The sequence below is a fragment of the Crocodylus siamensis genome, chromosome 15, assembly GCF_052110815.1.
Source record: "Crocodylus siamensis isolate JL-2025a chromosome 15, ASM5211081v1, whole genome shotgun sequence".
Classification (NCBI taxonomy): Eukaryota; Metazoa; Chordata; order Crocodylia; family Crocodylidae; genus Crocodylus; species Crocodylus siamensis.
The window spans coordinates 40,126,811-40,151,189 of record NC_143409.1 but is presented as its reverse complement, the minus strand read 5'-3'; the positions used below and the strand labels follow the sequence as shown (position 1 = coordinate 40,151,189).

The 24,379-nt window shown below is 44.3% G+C and overlaps 1 protein-coding gene across 1 annotated transcript; it reads right to left on the bottom strand.

Moving 5' to 3' along the window:
- Positions 1–1,455: 1,455 nt before the first annotated feature.
- OAZ2 (ornithine decarboxylase antizyme 2) lies at positions 1,456–24,340 on the bottom strand. Its single transcript, XM_090028449.1, is given in 6 exon segments — positions 1,456–3,346; positions 6,984–7,069; positions 8,871–9,046; positions 16,939–17,019; positions 17,021–17,093; positions 24,113–24,340. Coding segments are annotated over 6 exon segments (759 nt in total). The 5' UTR covers positions 24,322–24,340; the 3' UTR covers positions 1,456–3,212.
- Positions 24,341–24,379: the final 39 nt, after the last annotated feature.

Below are 24,379 nucleotides of genomic sequence, written 5' to 3'. Positions count from 1 at the left end.
AGGGTTCTCCATTGCACTAAGCAGCACTGAAACTGTATTCAAGCTCTTTTCTGCAGCTTAGCAGAGCACTGGGCAGGTGCAGTCCTCAAGTTGCATGCAACTGAGCTGGCAGGCCAGACTGGGTCAGTTGCATCCATTTCAGTTGAGTCCAAAATACTTAGGAATCAAAAGTATAAGTTCTAGAAAGAATTCAGTGGAAGCCTATTTCTCCATACAACAATATGTCCAGAAAAACTTCTTTGAGGGGCATAGGTTCTTCTTCACCCCCAGCACTAAATATTGTGCAGATATGTTCCAGCAGCATATTAATGTCTGATCTTAAATTTGATGCAGTCTTCTCACATTTATTATGTATTGTATTGGTTGGGTCTCTTTTCCATACTTTGCACTGCTCCAAAATTAGATTTCACACTTTTTGCCAAGTCTATCAGATATGATCCAATTTTAGTTTTTCTTCTGTTCCTTACTCACAAAACCTTCTGGTATGTGTATCCTCAGCACATTTTAGAGTCCTGTTTGTTTTCCAGCTCTTTCAATAAAGTCTTGTTAGAATGATCACATACAAAGCCCTGCTCCTGGTTTGTTCTTTCCCAACTCAGGTGCTGTGCTGTTTGCTGCAATCAGCTAGCTTTGCCTACAAATTTGTCTGGATCTTGATAACATTTCTTGAGTGGCACAAGAATAAGACTTAAAATACTTTCAGCCAGCACAAATAGCTGCTTTATATTTAAGTGAAAGATTAGCATCCTTGAGTTCTAGAGACAGGAATCTACAAAACAAAATTATTCCATTAATTTTGAGCATTTTTGGACAGACATGGTGAAATGTGCAAATCTCTCTTCAGTTGAGGACATCTGTCAGTTTAAAGTTACCTGAATTAGCTGCAAGAACTATGCAACCAGTGCATTGCATTACAACTAGTACAGGATTAATCCCTTTGCAACAGTTCATCATGTCTAACTTGAGAGCTTCTACCACTGCATTGATAAGGTTCTACCGGTTCATACTGCACTAGAAGGAAGTCTTGAAAATACTCTTAAAATAGTTCTGTCATCTTACTTTAAATTATAGGCTAGAGAATTATACACTTTTCAGAAGGTTCAGAGTTAGCCCGCCCCTTGGAGCAACAACTGCATAGGAACATGGGAGACTAGCTCCTTTATCATACCGTTTAACCTAGGCATGCTCACCCATGTCACTGAAGCCAACATCTTAATATCTCCATCTTGGCCAGAAGAGGAAGAATGGGGAGTACAACTTGTAGACTGCTTACTTGCAGCCATTGGACACCCCATCCTAGTGTCCCTTTCTATGGTCAGTGTTTGTGTTCATTGAAGTCTATGGAATGGCTTTAGCTTTTAGACAAGATCTTCTATACAAACCTGAAAGCAGAAAAAAAAAAAAGCACCTGGACAATGCAGTGGGTAAGCAAGCCAAGCCAGCAAATGCTTGCAGTGTAGTTCTAAAAGTAAGTTTATAAAAAACACACATTTTCAAATGGCATTCAGAGAAAGCCAGCAAGGTGATAACCAAATGGCTGAAAGGAAAGAGGCTTTAACCCATCTCTTCTACTTTAGAAGTAGGAGGGATTAGTCTCCATACCAGAAAATCTGAGACGCCTTTTGGGATACTGAAGAAAAGTGCAAGTTCTATTAGCTAAACAGTTAAGAATCAATTTGTAATAAAGTTAAAATTTAAAAGCAAAGATGAGTAGACAGTAATGAGATTTATATTATGCAGAGTTCTAGGGAAACGAAGGGGAAGGCAAGATATTATATAGGGATCAAGAAACAAAAAAAGCTTAACATCAATAGTAACAAGGAAGAGAAGAACAAAATACTGACATAAGGAAGTGCTGTTGATGGAAGATAAATATGTCCGTATGTATATTTTAGGGGATTGGATGCATTTTTAAATGCTAAATCTGTTATTTGATCAGTTAGAGTAATTAATTAATAACAAAGTCCTAGTAATAGTAGGGACTGGACCCAAATTGCAGCTGACAGCTCCACCCCTCTACCACCCAAACTTTCTGCACCAGTAGACATTCTCAGATGAGAAAAGTTGCAGAAGTGAACTGGGGCAGGTGAGGGTGGTACAGATGAAGTCTCCCTCAGTACCTGTCTGGTTAGACTATGTTCAGTTCCCTTTGGATTCTGATACAGCTCTCATCTCAGCAGTGCTCAAAGTGTATAGAATATCTTTGGAGATGGCAGAAGGAAAATATACAGGATCAGCGAAAAGCTAAAAGTGCCCTTAGTCATCTTGGGTAGGGACTTCAAATCTGTGATCCCCACTCAGACAGATAGCTCATGCCTTCAAGGACTTGCAACCGTGAACAACAAGATGCTAAGGAAAAGCTCACCTGACCCAGAAGCAATACTTTGGGGACCACAATTTTAACTCTTTGAAGCCAAGTACCTCTCACTGCAGCAACTATCAGAGGCTGAGAGGAAGGCCTTTTTTCCTTTTAAAAGAAGATGCTGCAGTTGTGAGAACTTAGTTTGAATGCCCCTTTTATTGAATGCTGCGATAGTGCAGTGGTAACACTGAACAAAATAAGACTGCTTAAAACAAAAGCTGGAAGAGCAAGAAGCTTTTAAAACAGGGTTAAACCACATACAGCGTTGGTTACCCCTGTGCAGAAATGTATAGGGTTTCTTAAACGTAGCGTCATTAAAAGTTAACTCAAGCACATCCCTTCCATGTGTCTATACCCAAAACATGCCTTATATTTAAGAGTCTGAGTGAACATAAAAATATACAAGTCTTTAAAACAAGCACGCGCCACACATCAGGTGATTGGGGGGAAGCAGAAACCAACCAAACACTGATTTAGAAAGTCAAGGAGTCGATACTGCATCTAGCCACTGTGATCCCGCTAATATGCCAGGCTTTTCATTCATAGCCTGGGCCTGAGGCACTGCTAGGCTAACAAGTATACCACACAGCTGCATTTAGAGAGCTTCTATGCCAGTTCATAAACATCTTCCATTTACTATTTGGTGATTACATGTGTGTGTATATATAGGTCTCTAGGCAACACATTTCAATGAAAAAAAGTCAACTCTGAGGATATACAAGCCAATCTAATAATGAGAAATGGAGTTTCAGTCCAACAGAAGCTTGTTTTCCCTTTCCTCAAGAAAGGAGATATCACCCCCTCTTCCCTCAAAAGCATCTTCAGGTCAAACTGAAGTCCTCCACTGTAGCTATTCTTCATCAGAGGAAGAGGTCTGTTCCAGGGGGTACACCATGAATATCACATCTGGTCGTGATGGAACGTAGGGGTGGTCAGGCCTCACAACCTCAAAGCCCAAGAAACTGAATGTCTTCAGAAGTGGAACTACCGAAAGAGAGAGACAAGACTGTTACCATTTGGGAAACAGCTGACAAGGAAGCCTGTGAGAAGTTACAAATGTACAAGGGAAATGCATACATGGCTACAAACTCAACTTTGTTAGCCCCATACTGGCTGTTAAAAATGAATTCCATTAGGGACAGCCCCCCTAAATTACCAAACTTGTCCTTTCCCTGCGTTTCTTTTCAACTAGTCTTACGTCATTTATGTTGTATACTCCTCTTCACCCCAACATTTTATTGGTGTCTTGTTTAGAAGTAGCTCCTTGGGATGAGGCCCATCTTGAATGCACAATGACTCACAAAAAGCAGCCCCAGCTGGGATATGCAGGGGCCAAATGTAACACAAATCTAACACATTTAAAAAAAAACTTATGCAGCAACAGGGAGCCACTGCAGTTCACTAGGAGGCACGCAAGGTACCCCCTATTTTGGGGGGAGCTTGAGATGTGTCCCATTGTACAGAGTACTCAATTAGTGCAGCCTAGAGATAATCCTGCATGCTGAATTACAGAGACACCCTCTGACTTCTAAGGAGGCAGCTCAGTTCAGTCATTTCATCATTTATTTGCTTAAAAAAGGAACAGTCACAGTCCCCCAACACAGGTTTTCCAGGAGCTTCAAATGCCAAGCAGCTCAGATGCTGAGTTGTTTCCTTCAGCTCCCTATATGAAAACCCCATTTCCTCAATAGCTGAGCTATCAATGCTCAGGCATGTGGAGGAACAGCAGTTTTTGTAGGCCAGGCTGTTTTCACTGGCACTGAACATGGGTTCCCTGGCACCCAGAGGCATTAGGAGCAAACACTGCTCCCCTACTCCCCTTCATTTGCCTTACGTAACAATGAATGTAGTCTCCCAAGAGCATAGAGATGTGGGGATTCAAGGTATATGAGGTTCTGTGGGCTTGTCCCAAGCTACCATTTGGACAAGATGAAGGCTGACACCCAACAGCAGGCAGGATGGATTTATTCAAGGACTAACACTGACTGCTTGCTACTTCAGAATAGAAGGAAAGAAAAGTAGCTAGAAATGCCACAGCAGAGAGTGTGGGTGATTGCCATGGTTTAGGGACTCCTCCAGCTAGCAGCTTGCTTCGCAGGAATCCAACACACTGATTTTTCTACTAAGACACCACCCATGTGACCCAAGGTGGAGACCCATCCAAAACCTACCTTTGTTTAGTTTAATTTGGGTCAGATGAAGCAGATAAACTGGACACCCAAATATCTGTTACCAAGGACCTACTTCCACAGTAACCTCTGGAAGTCAGCCTGGTGTGATAACCATGTGCCTTGCTCTACTAGCATGCTACCAACAGACGGCCTCTAGTCACTGTATGTTCTCAATCAAATTAACTGTGCTGCCTGGCTTTTAAGGAAGAGGGGATGCTGAAAGATTTACTTTACTATATATGGAAGTATCAGCAACTGGAATGCATGTTCCAGACTTGATGAAATCAGATGAAAAAAAAGGGTCCGAGCCCTGTCCAGTGTTTCAGGATTCGGTTGGCTGTTCCAGGGCGAGGTCAACCAGAACTGCTTTCAGGAAAGCAGTGAAGCCTCAGGATAGGGCAGCAATGGGCTAGGACTTGGGAGAGTCCCATTCTTGGCTCTGTCACCAACCAGTGTGATCCCTTTTCTGTTTGTCTCAGTATTCCCACCTGTAAAATGGTAAGTGTACTTATCTGCTTTATAAAGTGCTTTCCATCTACATAGATCTCAAAGCATTAGACAAAGAGCTCGGTACAGGCAGTTCTTGGACTTGTGACACAATTGGTTCCTGAAAACTTGGTCTTAAGTTGAAACGTTGCAACTCAGAAACAATTTTTTTCATAAGAAGAATGTTGTAAATGGGGGATTCGTTCCTGAACCAAGGCCCAATACCCTATCTTCACGAAAAATACCTCAGAATTTTGTACTCGATCAATTACAGATGAGCAATATAGTGACATTAATGTATTTATATTGTAAATAGCAATCATATTGATTTGGAAGGACTTCTTTGAGGTGACTTTACTGGACTTTTTGAAGGGCTCTTGGCTGGAGTCTTCTCAGGAGTCTTGGCTGCAGGTTTTTACTGGAGTCTTGGCTGCTTTCTTAAAGAAAGCATCCAAGGAAGTTTGGACAGATGTTCTCCAGGGAGATGGGTGATGCAGTGAACTTGTTCACTGGCGTGGCGTTGCATTGGATCAAGCGTTGTCCAGTCGAAATTGAGTCAGAAAGTTGAAACAGTGTCAATTTATAAATGTTGTAAGTGCAAAACATTGTAACTCGAAACGTTGCAAGTCGAGGACTGCCTGTACTTGGTATTCATCTTTCAGAAACCAGATGATATTGCCTCAGTGGTTCACCTGAGTAAGCTGCCAACTCTATTTATTAGAACAAAAATACCTCATGGGAGAACTTATTATAAATGATACCTTCTCATGTTTAGTGCCACTGAGGGGTTCCAACAATCTGAAGCTTAAATGATGCATGAAAGAGAATCTTCTTAAAAAGTAGACAGAGTAAAATTCCAGTTTTCAGAGAGGGTTTGTAACATCTGCTAATCACTCTCCACCACAGTGCTGCTCAACTGAAACAGTTATAACCTCATGTCTGGTTAAGAGTTGAACTGGTTCATTCATGCTTATGCTCTGCCACAACTCCCCCTCCCTCAAGTTTCCATGCTGTAAGCACATATCCAGATATCTCCCCTTATGTCATAAGCTACAGTCAGAGTAAAGATTATCTACAGGTCTGGAAGAGGACAGGACTGTTAGACTGCTAATTGGTCAAAACATCTGCTCAAAAGGGATCTGCATCAGAATGCCATAACCCAGTATAACTGCCATTAAAACCAATTTGGCTCCTATGTGTGATAAAGCATCTTCCCAATTTTTCCTTAAAATCACACGAATACAAAACCCTGATTTCATTTCTTATTTGAAGGAATCATTACATTAGTTGTGACTTATGACAAGGATCCTGTTACTCAAAGAGGAGAGGAATGATGTGCCTGAGGTCACGGGCACACGAACAACATACCACAAAGTACAGGTAGGTATGAGACTGAGCATGTTTTTGCATCTCTGCCCTCCTTTATTTGGCAGTATCTTGTTTGTGTGTCCATGACCCTACTGCCCTAAAGTTCAAGTCCTACTACAGATATCCAGCCTAAGAAAGCTATAGCTGATGTAAAGGATTAGAGGCAGGCAGGGAACAGACTGCAGCCCTGGCCAGGCTCTGGACCATGCTGTTACTACCAGCCTGGGCCCAGGAGTGGCTCCCAGCCCCGCTGTATCCCCTGCCAGTACTGCCCTGTGCTGTCACAGTGCCTGCCCCCCTGGGGTCTCCATGGAAACCAGCTGCAATGATGCAGGCAGGGGCTGCTGGGAAATGAAGTCCAGCAGCCGGCCAGCTCTGCCATTTTACCCACCCCTTCTTTAATATCATACAATCAAAAAGTTATTATAATGACTTCTACTGAGGAAGTAATTTGCAAGTAATTTAAAGTTTACTTGCAATCTCTGCACGACAACAGGAAACTTGCAACAGGAAGGGACGGTTTAAAGATGAGAGTATTTGGTAAGGTTAACAGTTTGGAGGAAAGAAAAACCATTAGCAGGGAAAGAAGCGCTCACCTCTATCTTCTCTGCTTTTTCTGAAGCAAATAAAGACATAGCTTACTTTCATTTTTTCTTCAGCAAATTCCAACAGTGCTAATAATCTGCAGGGGAGGAAGAAAAAAAAAAAAAAAAAAAGCATATGAATTATCAGTCCAGAGGAAATCACTTGGCTTAGTCAGCCAGAACACTGCTGAGGATGTTGAGAGGCACAAAACATTACTGGTCTACAAGCACTGTGGAATTACACACTTTGATTAACAATGGAAGCTGAGACTCTCTTTCATCAGACCAACTTGTACAGCTGGGAGGGACTGAAGGTACTAAATGTGTGTCTCATCTCACCCAACTATAAAAATTGGACCAATAAAAGATAGTCTGTCATCTTAAAAATCCTGTCTTGCTTATCTCTCTGGACCATCACTGTTAACAACAGAAGCCAAGATAACCGACTTTTCTGCCTTGCTCCCAGCTCCCCACGAACCATGGCAAGTCTGATAAGCCCAGAGCAAATCATTCAAGATCCTTGTTTCATACATGAAGTATGGAGGAAGTATCTGTGAATTTCCCTAGCCTTGTATAGGGCTAGCTTTTATAACTCAGTGCAGTACTGTGACTATCTCACCAGATCAAGCGAATGGGATGGAGTCTGTCCTGGCAGAGGAATTTTTGATAACCAAGGTCTCCATATGTTGACAATAACAGTTTATAGCTGCTGTGTATCCAACCTGCATCTCCCCCCTCCAACAAGCTCAGGTGTACTCACCCTTTAAATGATCACTACAGTGTCTTAAGTGGACAAGGAATATAAAAAATTGTCTCAGAGCCAGTAAAATATGTCTGCAAACCAAGGCCTGTTCTATGAACCTCCCACTGTTCAGATTCCCAATGCAGTCCCCCATCTGAGCCACCCAAGGAGGTGACAGAAGCAGGTGATGAAATATTTTTTACCCTTCTTAGTGAAACAAGTTGTGGTGGCCTAGACTGCCATAACTCTGCTGATCACTGCAGTCTAGGCTTGTCAATCACGCTGACCTGACAAACTGTTGTAAGTGCACCACTGGAGTAGTTGTTAATAAGAATTTAAATCAAGACATAATTAAGCAGTGGCCAGGGAGATTGGAGATAACCAAGGGGGATTAACTTAGAAGGGATTTTGTTAATATGATAATGATCTATTTTAATTATAAACCTCTACCAGGCTTTTTACCTAGCTAAAAATAACTCTTATGAAATTGTACTTAAATCATGGTGACAGATAAATACCCTCACAGAAGAATCAATTCCCACTGGGGCTGAGGCAGCTGCAGTGTTTATGAACAAAGTCCTTATTTTCTGAGCAGCACTGCATATATTTTGGGTGGGGGTACACGTTTTAGAGTCCAGCTTAATGCACAGGTTTAAGCACCAGATGAAACTAGACTAAGTAAAGCATATACAAACCTGTATTTGGGATCAAACTGGATAGAAGGGTGTGGACGTGAAAAAGAGGCTACCTGGCAGCAGGACAATATATGATTACCCTGTCTCACTAATGCTACCATGAAGACAGCCTCACCAATTAGAGGTGTTTTGAAAGGTTTACAGAACAAAGAAGAGATCCATTAAGGCCACACCCCCAGGGGCATGGACTACCAGTACCTTATATAGTAGTGAACACTCTATGGACATAGCTCTACTGACAAAATCTATATTTTATAGTAGGTTTTGCTAACCCAGTATAAGATGGCAAAGTTCTAGTCCAGAAGTGCAGTTCTGGATCACGATGCTGACAGTACCTTACAGTACAGACAAGGCTATGATTACAGGCTAGCCTACGGAATAGAGGTAGTTATCAACACTTTTGCCACTGGCTGTATGCCAGACATCATTCCCCAGCACTACATGCAGTATTTCAGGTCTTACCCTTCTTTGCTCCCATCAGCTAATACACCATCAGGGATTTCCACAAAAAGGCTCTGATTGGAAAGCACTGCATCCCAGGAGGTGGTCTTCACTTCCGTAACCTGGTACTGGAAGTGGATAATATGAGGCTTCCCGTCATGCACTGGGACCTCTTGGATAACAGTGAGCTTCTCGTCCTTCCGGTTTTAACAGTGAAGGGGAAAAAAAGAAGGAAAAAAAAAAGAAAGTAGCACACAACAAGAATGAGTACATTTATTTAAGTGTCTTTCAGAACTACTGTACATAATGGGGGAAACATCTGCTTGATCAGGGTTATTTTTTAAAGTTTAATCCGTTTTACAACTTCAGCCCAATTTGAAAAACTGAATGTAGCATGGTATGACAACAAGCTTCAGCTGAAACCTCAGCATTTATATTTTACTTCAACTGGCTTATTCCAGCACTGCTAATGATAGAGGCTTCTGTTTGACTTGTATAAATTACTGCAAGTAAAGAATGAAATACTAGGATTACTTGGTGTTCCAGACAGGGCTCTTCTACCCTGTTAACACCTGCCCCTTGAAAACTGGACACCAAAGAGTCTCATGTTAAATGTTCCAAAACTGAAGCACCCAGAAATGCTAGTCATGACAAGTACGGCAAAAAACAAAACCAAACCAAACCTCTTTAATTAGCATACTTTAAACTCAGCCATGTAATGTTTGTTTGTAAGAGTACAGCATCCTAATGCCAAATCCCCCTGTAAACCTATGTGTAGTCAAGCAGCAGAGTGTTTGTTAAGATTTTAGTTTTCCACTAAAAGTTCTCTGACTGGGGTAGCCTTTGTCCGGGCACATACAATAAGACGTGAAAGATCAGATCTTCTACATACTTTCCAGGAAGTATGTGCCAGGTTTTTACCTATCCAATACTTTTCCAGCTGTTTCATTCTAGCCTAAAACAGACTTCAAAACAGATAAACACTGTTTTAACATCACTCTAAAAAACACCCCTCAGATTCTAAAAAATGTAATTAAGAAATCCAAAAGGAACACCCCTCCCCATCCCCCACACTTTATCCGTTAAAGCCTATAAAGAAATAAAGGCCTAGCAACATTTATTTTCAGGTTTTTAACAAAATATTTAGCTACCCTGGTATCAGACAATGTGTTGACACACTATAATGAACCCTAAAGAGACCTCATAATTCCCAATTCAAACTCCCTTCAGTTTACTTGCAAGCTGTTTTGCATATATCACATTAAGAATCGCCCTTCTTAATGGTAAATGGCATCCCACTTCACAACAGGCCTAACTCATCCATTAAGTATGCCTCATGAACCTCTTCCCTACCCTCCAAAGAACACAGCTCACAACGATTTCAACTAGTGGCTCAGCGCTAAAATTACCTACACCTAGAGTCTAGCTAATTCCACATTTCCCAGATCTTACAGCCAAAAGGAGGGAGCAAATCAACATCAAAGCAGATAATAACGTGTTACTAGAGAGGATTCTGTGTAGGTCATCTTGAAATACAGTGGGTAATGAAAGCTAGGATATCGGAACTTGTGTCTAGTGACATCTGCTTGACAAAACCTCAGGCCTGAAAGACTCTACTTGCCTATAAGAGATATCATTTCAAACATTGGGTGCCATGGTTGTGACTTGTAAACAGTAACCCCCCCCCCCCCAAAAAAACTTACATTACTAATGGCCTGAAATAGTTACTTTTCAAAACTAGAATTTTTTATCCACTGTCTTGCTCTATTACAGACATTATTATAACAAATTGGAAAGAGTCAATTGCTTCAGGATATACATATTTTTGAGGAGTTTTAAATTCTGTTTTTATCCAGTAATTCTTGACAGCAACCAGCTGCCCCACTGCACCCAACCACAGCTTGTTAAAAAAAAGGTAAATCAATGAAAGAATCAATGACAACACTGAAGTCATGGGGTTTTTGGGTTACCACTCCTTTGAGATGAACAATGCCATTCATAGCATTTAACTACTGTTTCAGCTACCTAGCTACAAGCTTGGAAAAACAATAAACCAGTCCTTTTTGTCAGGTTTTAGAATCTACAGCTCTGGTCTGTGGGTGGGTAGAGTCTAGCGCCAGGTTTGGTGCCGAATCCTAAGGGAAGAGATCCTGATGACCTGCATGCCTCCTGCCTCCCTTAAGCTTTCAGGGATTATAGGACAGAGAACTTAAAATAAATACACTCTGAACCCATTCAAGTGCCTGCCTCTGGGAAGAGGATGCAACTCCCAAAAGTGAAAAATCCATTGCTAAAACTTAACATAGGCTTGTATCTTGTTTATTAATAGAGTATCATTACTTCACCAAGTCAACGCCTGCCTGCCCCAGATTCATTTTATCCCACCAGACCTGCTATACAGCATACACAACAGGAATGCTCTAGACAAACACCATCTTGTTAAAATGGTCATTGAGAACAGACTCGTGTGTGCCGGGGGACACATTTATCCCTGCCAGTAAGCCTGCATGACAGTAGCAACCAGTTTTAAGCGCTGTTTTAGATCCTAAGTAGGCTGGGATGGTTTCTCTCTCCCTTTAACAAGCGATACTTGTGCTACAGATCATTCACCGAGACTAATAGCACAGTTGTAACAGTTCATAGGAAGAGGTCTTGTCTACCTACTTCAGTGCAGTTACGCTAGCAATTGTTCAGATATGTTTATTGTTAACAAAGCTTCCAAAGGACCAAGTATGACATTCAGATGGATCCTACAGCTGTATCTCACAGTGCTGGGCCTTTGCTTACAGATGGATGTGAAGAAGAGTAAGCCCCAGTGGCGTAGTATCTTCTGTGGGTTAGTACCTACCAACAGAGAGGATTAAGACATGCTGCTGGGTTTTTGGTTGTACAGGTAACCCCGCTTAACACTGTTTTGCCTAGCACTATTTCGCTGTAACGCTCATTTTAAATTGATACCTGATTTCATTTAGCACTCAGTGAGTTTTATTATAATGCTCGTGGTTGCCATCTTGGGTCATTAAAAATAATTGTGGTCGCCATCTTGGGTCAAATGTTTGGTTTTGCTTAATGTTTGTTTCACTTAACACCCAGTTTTTCAGGAACCAATTAAGAGTGCTAAGCGGAGGTTGCCTGTAGTCATGTTGGTCTAAGGATCAACACATGTTGGTCTAAGACCTTGTTGGTTTCAGTTAGTCTAATAAAAGATATCACATCTACCCAAAGAACCTTACCAGGATTAAAACAGGCCACTCAGGTTCTGACTATTTAAAACTCTAACACACTATTGCATTATGGTATCCAATGCTGAATGGCAGGTACCTCGCATTAAATCTGAGGCTGTTTTTGTTGGATAAGCTAAGCAGAAGAATGCACTGTTTCTTCAAAATGGATAAAACCCAGAATGGCAACAATGAAGAAAACAAGTTAACATTAGCCAAAATAATTAGCCTGCAGGAACCTGGATAATTCATTGGATATCAAATGAGACTGTTTGGCTGTTTATGCTCACTATTTGCTATAGCTTTAAACCATTTACAGTAACAAAACTATAACTGCTATGCTTAAGTGGAGCTTAAAATTGTTTTACTGTCAAGCCAGTTATAAAATATGGAACTAAGACACATTGTCAGTAGCTGTGTTGGCCCAGGGAGAGTCCAGAATTACAGCAGTGTAGTTAGTACTGGCTCTGTGCACATTAGCTAGCCATAAAATGTTAAGACAGTTCCTCGTCGGCAGGCTCATGTGATGCCTTTAAGTTTTTCAGCTCAAGAAAGATTACCAGTCCAAAGCAAGAGGAACACACTATAGAACAGGGGCTGGCAATTATTTCGGGCAGAGGGCTGCTCACCGAGTTTTGGCAGGCTGTGGAGGACTGCATGGGTAGCCACGCCCCTTGACAGGTGCCCTGCCCCCTAGTCACCATCTTGAGACCAACGTCCTAATGTCGTTGGTCCCAAGACATTGGGACATTGGCTCAATGTCCCAGGGCCAGCACTGGCGAGGCTCAAAGCAGGTACAGGCTGGCAGGGGTCTGGGGAGCCAGGCTGGGCTGCACCAGCAGGGAGAGTGGGGAGCTGGCCCGGCTCCAGAGCTCCTGCCACCATGCTCTGTGCCCCACTGGCACTGGTCCTGGGACACTGGTGCAGGCCCTGTGCTCCCACTGGCTCCTCACCCACTCACTCCTAGTACACCCAGCCCCATGGTACAGGCAGAGGGGCAGTGCACAGTCCCAACCCCCTGCTTGCCAGCAGGGAAGAAGCTGGTGCTGAGTGCAGGGAAAAGCAGCCCCTTGCCCACCCCATGGCTGGCGGTCCCTGCTGCAGTTGCTTGCTCCCCATGCAGAGCTGTCCAGAGCAGGTACAGGCAGCCCCACACAGGCTGCAAGCGGCTACAGTGCAGGGTGCCAGCCACAGGGTGAGTGAGGGGCCGCTTTTCCCTGCACTCAGCACCAGCTTGCAACCTGCCCTGCTGCCAGCCTGGGCTCCGCGCTGGCTCCTGGCGCGCCTGCTGGGGCTCCGCGCACTGGCAGCAGCTGTGGACCCCCCCGCCCCCCAGTACCTCACCGGGTAGTGTTGGCTGCTGCTGCCCGCCCAGAGTGTGTGCTGGGCAGCCCACAGGCAACAGTGGTAAACACTGCCCAACACAGCAAGAGGGGTAGGCCACAGTTGCTGTCGCCACGCACAGCCCCAACTGGCGAGCCTGGAGCCATGCAGGGCCCAGGCTAGTAGTAGGGCCAGGTTACAAGCTGGTGCTGAGCACAGGGGGACGGTGGGGAGGGAAGTGGCCCCTCACCCGCCCTGTGCCCGGCATCCCGTGCTGCAGCCGACCTGGGGCTGCCTGTGCCTGCTCTGGACAGCCCTGTACGGGCTGTGAGCGGCTGCAGCAGGGAGCACCAGCCACAGGGCAGGGAAGGGCTGCTTTCCTTCACGCTGGGAAGGAGCAGGGAAGGAGCCCAGGGAAAAGCTGAGCCTGGTGGGGAGGAAAAGCAGCCCCTCCCCTGCCCTGTGCTGCAGCTGCTCACAGCCCATAGGGCTGTCTGGAGCAGGCACAGATAGCCCCAGGCAGGCTGTGAATGGCTGTAGTGTGTGGCAGGGCTGGGGCTGCTCCCCTCACCCAGCCTCAGCTTTTCCCTGGGCCACTTCTTCCCAGGCTCCTTCCCTACCCAGGGACCTCCCCTGCCCTCCCCCCCTTCTCCCTTACCTGCAGTTCTGGCTTGGGGCAGCCGCATGGTCCCAAGCCAGAAGCCCCTCCTGGGGCTTCCAGCTGGGGGTGAGGAGCTGGGCAGGCCCTGCTGTTGTGGGAGCCTGCCAGGGCTTCCCCTGGGTCCTACTGCCCCTGGTTCCTGTCATTTTTGATCCAGCCTGTGGGCCATATTTTCCTCACCCCTGCTATAGAAAGCCAAAACAGAGGTAGAAAGGGGGAAGACATGGGCTAGAACTGACTGACTAAAGGAGACAGCTCGCAAATGCACATGTGCAGGAAGGTTATCAGAGTCATAGGAAAGCTCTGACGTGCTTGTGGGCTGTTTCATACAGTCATCATAGCTACGCAAGTTTCAACCCCCAGTAGAAAAAAAAAAATACAGACGGGCACATCTGTTTGCCTTGATAAGACAAAGTCCTCCAGTTTTGGAAATTAAATTTACATGAGTCCCTTTCATACAGCCAATACACTAAAATTTAAAAGGACAACTAGCTGCTCCAGCCAAAATCTGTGTAAAACTGGGAAAAAATAAATATCCATGGAGAGGCAGTTATGCACTACTCACAAACACTTCATTTTGGGTCAACTTTGCAAGATTCCTGTGACTTACTACGAAGAAAGGCAATATTTATGCTTAAATCGGTCTCAGTTATCAGCTCCTAGTTCTGCACCCTTGAATTGAATCGTTGGATAATGTCAAGGCTCAAGGGCAACCTCCCATTTAAGTCACAATTTGCTGTGCACAAAACTGCTAATCCAGTTATATTTCTTAATTAATCCAAGAGGAACAGCAGGAAGGGCCAGGCATGCTGGCAGTCTAAGGAAAAAGGATGTTATGATCCACCAGAGCCAAGTGACTTGAGAACTCCATGAGTGCAGCTTAGTCTTGGCTTGTACAGCACCTGCATCCTCTTGCCAAGATCATCAGCCAGAGCACGTACTTCAGGACAAAGCCCCTGCCTGCAATACAGGACCAGCTCTGACTACTGACTTTTGGGATTTTACTTTCAATTGGGCAGTAAAGCCTTCTTGATTAAACAGCTGAATCTTTTAAGTCTCTTAACGTAAAAATACCAATAAATAAAAGGCAGCTGAAACTATTTAATTTGTAACACTGTGGGATATAAAAAACGAATGTTTGATATTCTAGTTTCTACTTAAATGGAGGCAGGGAGATTTTCAGTGGCAGATGCTGTGGCCAAAAGTTGAAATTTCATTTGTAGCTACTAAATGCCAATGTGAGTGCCATAATGGAATAAACTGTGTTAGAGTACTATTTGCCTTCAAACATACAGTATATGAAGAAACTGACTGCTTCATTGATTGGCTCCAGCAATAAGTCACAAGAGAAAAAGATTGAGGAGGTTGTTATTAGCATCCCCCAAAGAAGAGCTACAGCCTAAATTCTGGTTTGTTTTGGGGCATTTATCCACAGACAGCAGTTCTACTTGCTGCTGGAAACCTATTCAGTGATGAGGGAAGGTTACAGCAAAGCTGAATACTTGAGACTCTCAAAAACCACACTTCAGCAGTGGACTTAATTTTTCCCTTTCACTTTTTGTCTGAAATGCACAAAACTTGAGAAGTATTAGTAAACACGACATGAGGAATGGAAGTTTTCAGGCACCCTTGCCCCCTGGCCACTAGCTTCCAGGAGATGTAATGATTCCTCCTGAGCCCTCTTCTGAACCCCTTATTTACTCCTATGCTTGCTTCCAAACCAACTCTACCAACTCCACACCTATTTTCAGGCAGCTCCTTCTACAGGCCTGGCCTATTTCATTCACTCAGTGTCAGCTGCAATTGATTCAGTAATGCATTATCCTACCTTCTTTGCAAGTTTTAGAGGGCTTCACATTATACACAGGATCACTAAGTCCATGGAAGAGGAAAAGTCCCAAACTAAAGAAGGTAAAAAAAAAAAAAACCCAACAAAAAACACTGTAAAATATTTGGTCTTCATCATGGAGATTCCAGCAGGGTACTTGTGTAAGTGAGGCCACAGGGTTTGCATCTTCCCTCATCAGAAAGGAGTGTGCATCAGATTTGACAAAAAAAAAAAATGACAAACAAGATATTTATCTATTAAAAAAATTTTTACAAGCACAGCATAGGACCTAATTTCCATTCCTTGCTCTGCACCAATAGCCACCACAAGACAGCCTTCTATTCCTTGGGGATATGAACCTGGGACTCATTCAAAAGTAAATGTAAAAAACTATTCATGAGTGTGCTATTGATAGGCTTTGCAGGAAGGAACAGTCAGATCTCCTCAGCTGGGAGTTGAAGGAAAAAAGGCTTGTGATGACCGGGTGGAGAAAGCTAGATTAAAGGAATAGATGCAGACAAATTTGCTTCAAAAGAAGGGTGTGTTCATAAATCCTCACACCAGCTAAGAACAATACCCATATTGAGGGTTGGATAGATAGTTTCAACACCAACAGGGACTCTGGCAACATTCATACCAATACCATCCCTAATCTTTAGGTCCCAACACCTTTAACTTCCTGCCTACAACACTGGACGTGATCCTGTCACCCGCTCTAATTCAGCATTTCATCTCTTTCTCCTCCATGTTTCCCATTATTTCCAAAACATTTTGAAAACTGATGCTTGCTCTGAAAGAGCTCTGCGAATAGAATCAGTAAATCACTTGATGCAAGGAAAACACCTTTGTTTCTCAATTCACAGGAAGTACTTTCTCTTTAACTCTTCAGACAAGTGCCAGTGTTACATTAACCTAGTTACTTTAATTTTATTTGTTCTCCTCAATGTAGTCAACTCAGAACAGGATAATTTGTTTACATACAGTGGAGAAATCCTTAGTCCAGTCAGGAAAAGAAAAACAGGCACTTTGCCAAAATAATCATTAAATCCGACTCACTGTGTATATCAGAGCTGATAGAGAACGATCCCTGCCACCCCCTCGCCCACCGGGGATCTTCGACAGTGGGTGAGGGGCATCAGGAGCACCACCGAGGCCCTGGAACGCTGCTCCTGCAGGGCTGAGGCTGGGGACTGTTACTCAAAGGTAAACTACTGCAAGAGAAAAAGAGAAAGAAAGCACCAAGTTACATTAGCAGATTCCAGGTGATTCTCCCACCACTGTTTCACAACTCAGTTGACTTCCCTTGGTAGCAACAGATTTTATCTGTTAGCACTCAGACTAAATCAGGAACGCTCATGGCTGGAACTTCCTTCATTTTTACTAGAAGAGCTACAGGGTGTTTTTGTTTTGTCTTGTTTGTTTCGGGTTTTTTGTTTGAAGCAATGGAGGGGCTTCTCTGGGAAAAGTTGAGAGTGCTGAGCAAGCCCACATTAATAATGGACGTCTGGAAAACTGCCAATAACAGACGTCTGGAAATACATGACCAGATGAGCACACATTTTCTACAGACAAACATCTACAAATAGATTGACAGGATCTAGAGCGGGCTTAAGTTTCACAATTTCAAAATGGGGAGGAGCGACATGGCTAGTCTCAAAACATTTTGAATACAGTATAACACAGTTTATGGGCTGATGTTTTCTTGCTCCAATGAAGCTGTGCAAAAGATTTAGTTTCAGACATAAGGACATTGACAAAGCAGTTGTGGGTCATGAATTTAGCCTGCTTTTTTAAAAGGCAAACACAACACAGTTGAAAAGCTTGAAAGACATTTCTTTATAACTTTTGCTTTCAACTGGTTGAAGCCAACCTTTTAGGTAGACATGCCACAAATTAGACCCTGCACCCTCCCTGAGTGCCACTCCTATCCCCTTTGCCTGGCCTGATCTGCTGCTCTGCTTTTTGCCCTATCTACTGATTTGATGCTCCCTCCCTAATCTGTTGTGTGCTACACACAGGTGACTCATGCCACTTGTGCCACAGGTTGGCCACTGCTGCTTTAGACCATGGATAAGAGATCAAAACTATTTATTATAAGCACTTGGAACAGAACTTCTAGCGGTCTTCTTCTGCCTGATATTCCATGACTTTTAACAAGTCAATGAAAGCAAATTATATCTATGGAAAATTACTTCCTCTGTGGGAATTGCAAGAGTTCATTTTGCTGAAGCATTGCATAGCAACAATACTATGCTAACAAGACCTGCAAATACGACACAAAAAAAAAAAAAAATTCTTTAGTATTCCTGCTATGCAAAATCCTAGCATGAGGCTACGTAAATAAGACCATTTCAGCTTTCTGCTGAAACACGCCATTGTTTTCTATAGGCATACATCTCTGATCTGCATTAGGCTCTCCTACACCTTCCTAGACTTTCCATATAGGCTGGTTAGTTACGTGGTACTATTTTTTCATTTATTTTTCTTTGTGCTATTTAAGAGGAGTCTTGACTATCCAAGAATTAAATATTGAGTGATGCTCTACATTAGGTCTGCTCATACCAGTTAACACCACTTATTTGCAAGTAGGAAATTATTTGTAAACATGCTTAATTGGTCCCTAGCTTTTCAGAGACTAAAATTTAACTTAAGACAGCTATGAATTCCAGCAAACTGCAGCTCAAAAACCCTTGCTACAGTGTCACTGCAAAACTGAAACGTAATAACAGTTACTGTACAGTGAGTGTAAATATCCCCACCTCCCAAAGTCTTTTACTAGGTGCGGCACTTTTAAAGCCTGTTCTGAAGGGCCTGTGGTCAGACACTGACACTCGCCCTAGAAAGGAATTCTGCTTAAGCAGAAATAAATCAGTTTAATTGAAAATGTCTTATGGCAAGCTTCTCTATACATATGCTCAATTGTATTTACTAACTCAGTGTTTCATCATTTCAACAATTAATTTATTGTAACATCTGTCTAGGGCTTGTTCATGTAGAGAGGAATGACAAAGCACTTGTCGTTCAATTCTCTCCCCCCAAGAAAGCTGTTAGCAGCTTTGTTATTTTTTTCCCCAACTCAACAATGTAGTATTGATAACTCCCCCTTCTACACATGACTAATGATTCCAGAAACTGAATAATGAAGTGGAGCAGTGAAAGTCAAGTATTTTCATGCAGCACATACCTCTCCTGATATCAATTTTCCTGGGAAGCACATAATTTAATAGATAGCCTTCAGTTGTGTCACTACTGAAGACCTAGACCCCTATATGATACCCCTTTCACAACATCTGATGAAATGAGATCCAGCTTGCAAAAGCTTCTGCTATTTCTCTCTCTAATTTAGTTAGGCTGTAAGGTACAAATCTGCCCTACCTTCCCTATATGCTATGCCAGAAGTGGTCAAAACGTGGCTCAGAAGCTGCATGCATGATATGTACAGCTTGCCGAAAACAAGCTGAAGCTCCGCCCACATCTCCTGGGACTGCCATCTGAAGTGCCATGCTGCTGGGGGAGCCTGAGTGGCTCCAGGGTGCTCAGCACCCTCCCCTGCTCTTCAGTTCCACTCTGTGTTGCTCAGCACCACCCCCAACACTGTTTAATTTCCACGGAGGATCAGATGTGGCTCCCAGGGTAAGTAACTCTGGCCACCCCTGTGCTATGCCAATGGCTTCAGGACCAGGACCAGAAACCTCAGTTTGCCTTGTAAGGGGAAGCAGATGATAACTGCAGGAGTAGCAGCCTTGGAAGGAGTCTTAAACTGATACCACTGAGACTTGTCCCTGGCCAACAGGAACAATCGTATACTTGTGAGCCTCCACTCCACTTGTCACTTTCTGCTCCTCAGCTGCTGACCAGTGGACTGCCCCATTTCAGCCTCTCCCCCTTTCTGAATGCTGCTCCTTTGTTCATATATACTGCATTGAAATAAAGCCTTTTTAGTGTCTTTTTCTAAAAGCACAAATACACTTTCTACTTTCAAGCACAAAGAGTTTTTGCCCTAAGTCCCATCAGAGGTAGAAGTTATCAGAAGCTTACAATTCAGTTAGTGGATATCATTTTATCAGCTAACCCTTTAAGTACCTTAAATCAGTTTCCTAACCTGAAATTGGCAAGTGCAAGTAGCTTTCTTGGGGTGGCCAAAAAGGAAGTACACCAAGGTGACAGTGACAGCTCACCAACTTGAGTTAAAACTGGGTCAACTCATCAGATCCATTACACTTGAAACAGAAGTGCCAAGCTTGCCTTCCAAGCCATGGCTGTCAGAAGAGGAGGTTTGACTTTCAAACTCCATTCATTTCTTTTTACTGGTACATTCATGTCAAATGGGAAGAATTCTATGCAAGTTCCAATCCAGTAATGTGAAATTAATTATACGCTTAAAATAACAATAATATAAAATAAATAAATCACACAGTATGTTCTAGAGAGAACAAGGGCTTGGGGGTGGGGGGAGGGGCAGGGAGTGGAGAGTTAGCCAATTAAATAACCCTAACACAGTGAAGTTCAGACTGCCTTGCTTCCTAGTTTGTCCTCAGAAAAAGTAACACTGTTTTCACTTTTCCTGCACCACACTGAAAGTAAGATCTGGCTGCTTTGCATATGCTCTCCCCCACAAAGTTCCTGTTATCCTCTATTCAATTTAGATAGAAACCTGCCAAAATAAACACCAAGAAGATTCTCTCAAGGCTTGAAACTATTATCCAATCGATAAAATTATCTGACTGATCACTACTGGTAATTTTGTCAGCCAATCTAGCGGCTCAATCTGCTCGTGGAGATAGATGGCTTGAGATCTGAGTCTCTTCAGGTGTCCTTTCAGAGATAAGAAATGGCTCTTTCAGTTTTAGATATTGGATAACTAGAACAAAACTGGAAAACAAACAAACACACAAAAACAGATGAGCAAGAAGGCTAACTAAAAGCTAATTCCCCCACTGTTTGCTTTAATATTATCTTGGAGCCTAAAGTAGTAAAAGGAGCACGAATGGACATTGGCAAGGATAAGCCTTGGAATGTAACCTCCCCCCCCCAAAAAAAACCAACAAAAAAACACCAAACCAAAAACCTCCCCAACATGGACATAAGAAACCTAGGTGCTTCATAGTGGATATAGTATTATATACAATTCAACTGTGAAGGAGTTCAATGTGTCACTAAAAATGTTAGCTGAAGTATACATGTTTTCCAAGGGGACAGTGAACCCGGGTCATACCCAGTTCACTCTCCCTTTTAGCATCCACTCTCTGACACTGCTGTGCGACACAGGTCTTTTGATATGTCGTGTAGCAATTACTCAGGCACAGAACAGGCTAGATCTATAGATTTGAAGAGTAAAGGTAATATCCCATTTTGAAGCAGCCCTGATTTTGCTTTAACAAGTTTTTGTTGTTGTTTCAAAATATAAGCTCTCTGAGACTAATGCCCATCCTCTCTAGTTACTGTTACTTGCCAGGGAGCATCCTATGACACTTAACTCAATGTGCATACTAAGTTAGGCAGAAGTAAAATTTATGCCTGTCTTGTAAATGCTCTATGGGAAGCCTCCACCTTTCCTGTAATGAGCAAGGTTCCAAAAGCTCCTTTTCCTTTGCTTGTTCTTCTACTCAAGTGAGGTGCTCATGGGAAACAAGGGGATACCCTGTTAGTGATCTTACAATGCTTACACCATGCCAGACAGCAAAAATCTTTTAAGATCCCTGAGGTTTGCCCACAGGAACAAGGAATACAGATGCAAGTCTCAGGATACAGATATATACCTGATCATCCTTTATCAAACAATACATATGGGAGAACAAGAAAAGGGAGAGGAAAGAGTTAAATAGTGGTTCTATCATTTTGTTTTTCCATTTGTTGCTACCAGTGTCAGATTACCTGCCTCTAGGTAAGGCAAAGAGATGACTTCATTTGTGTAATAACAAGCCCTGTTTCACAACCACAGTCCTTAACTGTAAATTCCTGAAAGGTGCAATCCCTCTTTTGTAGGTGGACAGGATCCCCTGCCAGGTCAGAATTGAGGCAGGCATGCTAACTTACACAAGAATGTGACATGCATGGGCAGATTAGCTTGACAGACACAGCAGGATCCCATCAATTGTACAGGCCTGCATGAAAATATTACTCTGTAATCTTTTTTGTCTGTTTCTATAATCCTCTGAACCAGGTTAAACCTTCAGGGATGGATGAGAACTCATATATTGGTTAGGTCCCAATTAAATAACTCATATGTTGGTTAGGACTCGATTAAATCTGTGAGTTGTATTTGAACATACCCAACTTAAATATTATCAACAGTTTAGAAGAAAAAAAGCAGTGCTGTAATTTGTTACCAATAAAACAATGTAAGGTATTGAGCACAGGAGTCAGGGATACAGTCCCTGAATCAGAACTTCCTAGACCTTACATGCTGGAGGCTGCAAGTGAGAGGACCAGTAGAAAAGACACGGGTCATACCCAGTTCACTCTCCCTTTTAGCAACCACCCTCTGACACTGTACAACATGGGTCTTTTGATAGGTCATCCCAGAACATGAGCAAAAAGCCCACCAAGTAGAGCTACAAGCCTCCCCTGATGGGGGGTGGGGGGGAAGGGCACATCAGTGATTGCTTAGGTCAAATAAAAGAAAAAAAAAACAGGGACAGGAGTGAAGGTCCTAGGTTAAAAATGATTCACTGAGGGGGGACACTGAGCAGAGAATGCTGGACAGCGCCCACTGGCCCTTGAACAAGTCTGAGGAGCCAATGGACACCGGCCTGGATCATCCAGTTCAAACTTTTGGGCACACTGCCACTTTAGGGGTTCATGTGCAAAAAGCACCACCAAGTGAAACTATAAACCTTCCCCAGAAAGGGAGGCTACTGAGAAACTGGCAACTAATTCCTTGGGACAAATGATAACAAAATGGGAGGGATGGAAGTGGAGGTCTAAAGTTTAAAATAGGAGTGTGCAGGGGTTGGGGGGGGCCCACAGAGCACAGCACACTGGACAGCACCTGATGGCCCTCAAATGAGTCTGGGGAGCTAGTGGGCACTGCCCAGTGATACTCTGCCCCAAGACAGGATCAGGCCAAGGACAGGAAACATGGGCCTATCTGTTGCCTTACCAGAAAAGTGGGGCAATGTCCACCAAGTAAACTATTTGCCTCCCATAAATAGGGAGGCTACTGGAATGGCAGCAATTAATTACTTGGGACAACTACAGATACAACAGGGATGCAAGTAACTGTCAAAGGTTAAGAATTGGGTGCCAAGAGGGGGCACTGAGCCAAGCACACAGGATAGTGCCCACTGGCCCTCAAATAAGTCCAAGGAGCCAATGAACACTGACTGCCTGGTGATATCCTGCTTCCAGACCAGGGACAAGAAACTGTTACAAGACTGGGCATGAGACAGGGCCCCATCCAGCAATGGGGAGCGAGACAGGGCCAGCCCTGCAGTGGAAAGGGCTTGATCTGCTTGGGAGCCCAACACAGCCCTGTGGTGTGCCCCACTGAATGGCAGGTCTTATGCTCTTAGGAAGCAGGCTCAAAAAAAACCCAAACAACCCCACTCTCAAAGCAGGACAAAAAAAGCTTCCAAAAAGTCTCCTCTGAAGCAGCGAACACTTCCAGGCTTTTCACAGGGCTGAAGTCGAGATGTGAAAACAGATCAGATTTCGCTCTTTGGGGACTCTCACAAGCAAGATGGCTTGTGCCTGCCCGGATCTTCAGCCACCTCTTCAGTGCTGACCCCGTTTCTGGGATGGGGATGGAATTACTCCATTGTCTGCGTAACCCCCAGGCCTGGCAGGGTGCTGAGAGGGGCCCGCCCGGCCCTCCTGTTGCATGACCATAATAATAATTCATAGCTGTTAGACGCTGGGGCTAAGAGGGGCCTTACAGATCAGCGGGTCCAGCCCCACAATAAAAAGAATAAACACAAGACAGCCCTTCCCTAAGCCCGGCCCCGCGCGAGGCCTCCGGTCGCCTCCCCCCGGGGCCCCGCGCCCTACTACTCCCCCGCAAAACCCGAGGCTGTGGCGGCGCCTTTCCCCTGAGCGGAGCCGGGCCCGAGCGGTGCGGGGGGACAGCGCGGGGTCCCGGCCGGGCCCCCCGCAAAGGAAAATGGCCGCGCCGAGCTGGGGCGCCTGCACCCCCAGCGGCCCCGGCGCCTGCGCACCGCAGCGCCCGCGCCCCTCGATCAACGGCCCCGTCACCCGGGCAACCGCCCGCGCCGCACCCGCCGCCCCGCACCTGTCCTGGGTGTTTATCATCCTCGGCGGCTCTGCACGGTGCGGGTGCGGGCGCGGGCGGGCGCTGCGGGCGGGGGCCGGCCGGGCCGGGTCTGCGGGCGGGCGACGCTGTCGGTGTCGGCGGACGGGGATCTCGACAGCTCCTCCCTCCGCGAACGCCAAGAGCCGACTGAGGGCACCCCGCAAGCCGCACCGCCCCCTCATCTGCATGGCACCGCCCCCCGCGCCGCCGCCTGGGAAACGCAGCTTGAAACAAAGGGGCCGCGAC